The sequence below is a fragment of the Limulus polyphemus genome, unplaced genomic scaffold (genome assembly GCF_000517525.1).
Source record: "Limulus polyphemus unplaced genomic scaffold, Limulus_polyphemus-2.1.2 Scaffold3838, whole genome shotgun sequence".
In the NCBI taxonomy this organism is placed as follows: Eukaryota; Metazoa; Arthropoda; class Merostomata; order Xiphosura; family Limulidae; genus Limulus; species Limulus polyphemus.
In genome coordinates, this window is record NW_013669448.1 from 13,050 (window position 1) to 19,484 (window position 6,435).

At 32.2% G+C, this 6,435-nt stretch overlaps 1 protein-coding gene across 1 annotated transcript in view; it reads right to left on the reverse strand.

Moving 5' to 3' along the window:
* The window catches only part of LOC106470133 (voltage-dependent calcium channel type D subunit alpha-1-like), a gene marked incomplete at its 5' end in the record, with an annotated part of 108,804 nt that overhangs the window by 12,859 nt on the left and 89,510 nt on the right, over positions 1-6,435 (reverse strand). Inside the window, 3 exons of the mRNA XM_022398716.1 lie at positions 876-1,077; positions 2,442-2,588; positions 3,093-3,145. Coding sequence (XP_022254424.1) covers positions 876-1,077; positions 2,442-2,588; positions 3,093-3,145 — 402 coding nt within the window. The remainder of the gene's footprint in view (positions 1-875; positions 1,078-2,441; positions 2,589-3,092; positions 3,146-6,435) is intronic.

Genomic DNA, 6,435 nt, shown 5'->3' on the forward strand with positions numbered 1-6,435 from the left:
TTAATCAGATCCATTAAACTGATCCTGTACAAATCCCATTCCCTTGATCAGACCCATTAAACTGATCCTGTACAAATCCCATTCCCTTGATCAGACCCATTAAACTGATCCTGTACAAATCCCATTCCCTTGATCAGACACATTAAACTGATCCTGTACAAATCATTCCCTTGATTAGACCCATTAAATTGGACATATTTTTCAAACAGTATAAGCACCTTATAGTATGTATCTGGCAACTGGTAATAACTTAGAAAAAATTCAATTACTTATTTTATATTGCAAATAACTTAGAAACATCTTACACAAAACAAGTTGTTATTCAGACGTTACAATATCTTTTACCTCTTGTTATTACAGTTATTATGTTTTTATAAAATCATTTTTTGGAATAACAGATATTTTTCTCAAGGTATATCCTGGCAAATTTCTTCCTAAATCTTTCATCGACTCAAATGATCGTTGGTCTTTGTTGAGAAGGTTTTCAAATATAAAAGGATTAACTCACTGAGTATAACTAGCTAGAAGTCTCACTCAATCAAAAATCATCATCATAATAACAAGATTTGAGAGGACTTTAGGTTTAAAATTAAAAAGGGAAAACTTTGTGAGCTCATTTGCATATATACTATTTGTGTGTGTGGAGAGGTTGTATTAAGCAGATCATATTGGATGTGCTTTATGAAATGATATAAAAAATAAACTTTCTGTGAAAGAATGTCAAATAATTTTAATTAGATATTTTTAAAAACATGCATCTTGCAATTGTCTTGCACCTTTCTCAAGTTTTATACTTTTTGAACAAATTTTAAACTAACATAGTATAGGTGGAAAATAAAACAAAGATGTGAATAGAACAACACATTATCAGTTACCTGGTTTTTATCAAGTTCACAATTTTTATACTCCTGCTCTCCTTCGTTCTGGAAAGTAACGATGACAAAACCTACGAAGATATTGACCATAAAAAAGGCAATGATGATGATGTAGACAATGAAAAAGACAGCAACCACTGGACGATTGTTATGAATAGGTCCCCTATCTTCGGCATTTGAGTTAATGGCCGTGTATAGTAGGCTGAAAAATATAAACCAAATGAATATCTAATATCTGATATCAAATTTACATTTTTACCAGCTAACTTATCTTGTTTTACAGCAAGTTTGTTTTTTGTAGTTAGGCATAGAGCTACACAATGGGCTATCTGTGATGTGCCCAGAACAATGACAAGACATAAAAGTTTTATTTATAATGTGACAATTAAATTTATCAGACAAGTTTATAAAGTAACTATTAATGATAAGCCCTGAAATGTTGATGTTATACAAAAGAAAAATGCCCTTTATGCCCAATATGCATGTAAGTTTTTTTCCTCAGGAATTTTATTTTTTGATAAGTACAAAGCTACACAATGGGATATTTGTGCTGTGCCTGTATTAAAACCTGGTTTTAGTGTTATAAGCTTTCAGACTTACTGCTGAGAAGTCATTGGAGAGGGGGGGGGGGACTTTTCTCCAGGAAAAATGTTCAATATAAAAATTAAGATGAGAACAAAAACAATAAAAGTTAGAAAATAGCAACTTTCTCCATCTGGTGGGGTTTTAACCCTTACATCTCACCAGGGGTAATACGTCAAGATTCCCCTTGCTTAGATATATTAGTTTCTACTGGCACCCTTGATATAGGTCAAGGTCACAGAACACAGACTAATGTGAAAAAAAATCTTGGTTATAATCTCGTCAAAACTCAAAGGTTACAGTTACATCACATAAAAATCGAATTGTGAGTAAAAATGTCAAACTATAACCAAGTACGACTTACAAACTGTATACAAAACAAATTGTACAGCTAATTTACTTATCTGTTTGATTTTACTTAAGCACAAAACTACACAATGGGCTTTCTGCACTGTATCCACTGAGGGATCAAATCCGAAATTTGAATATTATAAGCCTTCACGCTTACTGGTGAACCACCAGGGGTGGTTCATTTACTAAAACTGTATTTATTCTCTGTTTGTTAGTTTTAACACAATGCTATATAATAGGCTACTTATACTCAGCTCACCCTGGGTAATCAAACCCTAGATTTAAACTTTGTAACTCCATAAACTCACTTCTCACCTACTTAGGAACAACTAATACTGAAATAAATTTTGAAATTATGATTGAAATACAACCTTATTCCAGAAGACTAACAACCAGCCCAGGCTAAGATTTCAATGATACAGTGGAACACTGCATATTATCTTAATTACAAGAGTCCACTCAGGACGAGTCATAGAACTGGAACAAAACTTTATCAGGAGAAAGTTTCGAGTACAATTACCATTAAACTTATAAAAGATATACAATATTTGAATTCCAGCATATGTGACCTTGAAGACCTACTTTTGTTGTTGTTGGTATTTCTAAAAAACATAACTGTATTTAAAGACTTACCCAGGCCAACCTTCAAATGTCGACACTGTACATAACGTGAGCATTCCTTTGGCAACATCATCAAAATTAAATGGATTATTTTCCCAGTTTCTTTCTTGCACTATGGGTTTTGATATGTCCCCATTCAAATATTGGAGGAAAATTCCTCTGTAAAGAAAATAAATTATGTTATATCTTAAAAAAATTACAAACTGTCTACTATTAACGCTACAACTGAAATACTACTTAATCAGAACTTCTAATTTTCTACAAACCAAAATATAAAAGTAGATACTAAACAACATGTCGCATTACTTAGCTCAAGCTTTAATTTCGATGACGAGAAACCCACTTTGAGATTAATAATAGTTGGAGACGGCTTGAATGGGTAATGAAAAAAAAATTTAATATAAGTTTAACATAACAGCAAATGTACAACGTTTCGACAAGGTTCAACAAAACCTTGTCAAAACATTGTACATTTGCTGTTATGTTAAACTTATATTAAAGTTTTTCTTCATTACCCAATCAAGCCATCTCCAACCATTATCAAGCTTTAGTTTCATCTATTTACCTCGGTTAAAATAACAATACATTTTGTATACCTAAAAATGAAATAGCTTTAAGATATTTTATAAACCAAACGAATAAGTTTTACATCAAGAAATTTACCTGCATTCTTCCTCTGTCATTTTGGAAGGATCATTACATAAGAAAAACTTTCCCTGTAAGAACAAATACATATGTAGGTATAATATAATATAGCTATAATATATATAATATAATATAGACTATTATAGCTATAATACAGAGCAGTATTTCATTAGTTATCTGTGAAAGACTTCTTTCACTGTTACTAACTAACTTCATTCAAAATACTTTATAAACACTACTTTTTTAAAACACTGAAACACAACACAACAGGTTATATATAGTAATAATAATAATGAAACAGATCTTCATTAGGACTGTGTAGGAAAGTCATGAGAGGTTAAATTGCGAACCACAGATTTTTGCTGTGACAGAAAGCTGAGGGGGTGCAACCCTGAAACATGTAAAACTACAAGTTATATCTAGAAAACTTCACCTTAGTACAAATTATTATTATCTATACACAATTATGGAACACCTAGGTCAACAAAAACATGGTTAAAATAAATGTTTATTACAACAATGTGTGTTACAAATGTGGTTCATAGGTATTGCTGTTAACAAACTATGTTGATTTGCTTAAAAACTGACTAGCCAAAGATTTTTTTCTTACATATGAGAATAATGCTATCCTAACTAAGATTTTATTATATCAAATTTAAGTTAGATATGTGCATGCACGTTGATGACCAGCCAAAATCCATAGTAAGGAACTACTGGATATCGTGTATGGTAACATCAAAATAAGATTAAAAGCCCATTAAAGTTAATATTTTGTAGCTGTTTAGACTTGTTGTTCAAGTCAACAAGTATATCTTTAGGTCATTCTTAATTACCTTTGGTACTTATAGTTACATATCCAGCATGAAACTGATAATAAATGTATTAAGAATCAAGTTTATTTTGAAATAAGTTATCCAATTTCAAACAGGGATTTGAAATTTTAGTAAGCTTTTATAAACAATTTTATTATCTCTAATAAATCATCCACTATTCTTCATTTGCCATGGTAGTTACAAAATAAAAGTTTTGGACTGCTCCAAAAGGTTAAGATGTGGAACACAAATGCAGCTAGAGAGTTAAGGTGAGGAGAATTGTAGAATATGTAAAATAGCAGGTTAAAACTGTGTTGAAAACAGTTGAAATAGAACTTGATGTTGTAGGTGTGTTTGTTGTTGATAGCATTAGGGGAATAAGGATATCCACAGTGTTGGGGGAGTAAGGATATCCATAGTGTTAGGGAAGTAAAGATATCCATAGCATTAGAGGAGTAATGATATCCATAGTATTAGAGGAGTAATGATATCCATAGTTTTTGAGGCATGAGTATATCCATTGTGTTAGGGGAATAAGGATATCCACAGTATTATTGGAGTAAAGATATCCATAGTTTTTGGGGCATAAGTATATCCACAGTGTTGAGGGAGTAAGGATATCCATAGTTTTTTGGAAATAAGGATATCCTCAATGTTAGGGGAGTAAAGATATCATAGTTTTAGGAGAGTAAAGATATCAATAAATAATTTTAGGGGAATAAGGATATCCATAGTGTTAGGGAAGTAAGGATATCCATAGTGTTAGGGAAGTAAGGATATCCATAGTTTTTTGGAAATAAGGATATCCTCAGTTTTAGGGAAGTAAGGATATCCTTATTGTTAGGGGAGTAAAGATATCCACAGTGTTAAGGGAATAAGGATATTCACAGTGTTAGAGGAATAAAGATATCCTTATTGTTAGGGGAGTAAAGATATCCACAGTGTTAAGGGAATAAGGATATTCACAGTGTTAGAGGAATAAAGATATCCTTATTGTTAGGGGAGTAAAGATATTCACAGTGTTAGAGGAATAAAGATATCCTTATTGTTAAGGGAGTAAAGATATCCACAGTGTTAAGGGAATATGTTTTTAATTTAATTTTTGGTCTCTGTTGGTGATACAAATATAAAAAGCTCCTTTTTGTTTTGTTTTCTGGGTTTTCCAAGCTGGATCTTAGTCAAGGATAGAAACAGAATTCAACTTAAGATAGCCATCCAACACTGTTGAATCCTGTGATTACTCTATAAATCTCGTTTGGCTTCAGTGTTAATTCTGGTCTGTAGGTACAAACCTGATTTACCAAGGTACAATTCACCACCGTGACAGCTGATTTTGTGTGCACAGTTTTATTGTTTTGTGGGACCTTTGGGTAGTTTGGTATTGATGAGTTTCTATATATGTAAGTTAAATTTTGGAGGAAATATGAACTCTGAGTTTATGGCTTCTGTCAAGGCTATATACAAGTATAATAGTGGAATTATTATCGTAATCTCCAAATTCCGATATAGGCCTAACACTTGAATTGTTTTAGTCCCAAGGTTCAACTACTTGAAAAAAGGGTCTATTTATATTTTTACATACACATTAAAACATCAGAATTTTTAACTTTCACATTTATTAGAAACTAGCTGTAGTAATAATGTTTTCTAAATTGCATTGGATTGCCGATACATTTTCCTTGTTTTTCCATGAGGCCCTTCTCATTGTCTCGTGGGTAGTACAAAATTCTAAAGATAGATACCGCCACATCCAAGTCAGAATTACCACATGGTGACTTCTGTAAAATGAAACGTAACTTTTCTGTTCGATGTTGCAGTATTGAATCAAAGCATACTGCAGACAAAGGATCTCAATTTGATTGAAACACTATGTGATAATTGAACATTTTAAGCCTTTTATGACGGAGATCCCTCTTTTTTAAGTGGTGCACTGTTACCTAGGACACATGGACAGCTTTGATCACTCACTTTTGTGTTCATGGATTCTTACCTGTTACTAGATTCCACACTTTGCTTATCATGGCTCTGAGGTATGACTTGTTGTAGTTCTCATTTTGAATGGTCTTTGTGTCCCAACTTAATCCATATTCCTTTGTTTTCCAAGACCATTAAGCATAAAGGATATTCCTGTCTTGGAAAATTTTAAATCTGTAATCTAAATATATCTTTATGATCTAAGTGTATGAATATTTTGTATTAGAAAAGATGCTGCTAAATACTTTTCTCAAAAGTGATCAATTTTTGGTGGCATCACACTACCTACAAATGTCAATCATGTCAAAATGTGGTTGTGCCATTCACTGTAGCTTTATATTGGCTGTTGTTGTGAGATGATTTGCACGTTCAAAATCATTTTAATGCAAGTAATCAATGCATTGTAGGATTAAAGGAACTTCACGAAGGTAATTTTAGTCTGCGTCCCTGGAACACATAATAAAGCCATTTTCTCCATCTCCAATGTTAAAAATATGTGGATTTGCAAACCCTAGTAGGTGTTTTAACTCAAAACCCTTAAATACTGAAACACAAACCCTAGTAGGTGTTTGAAC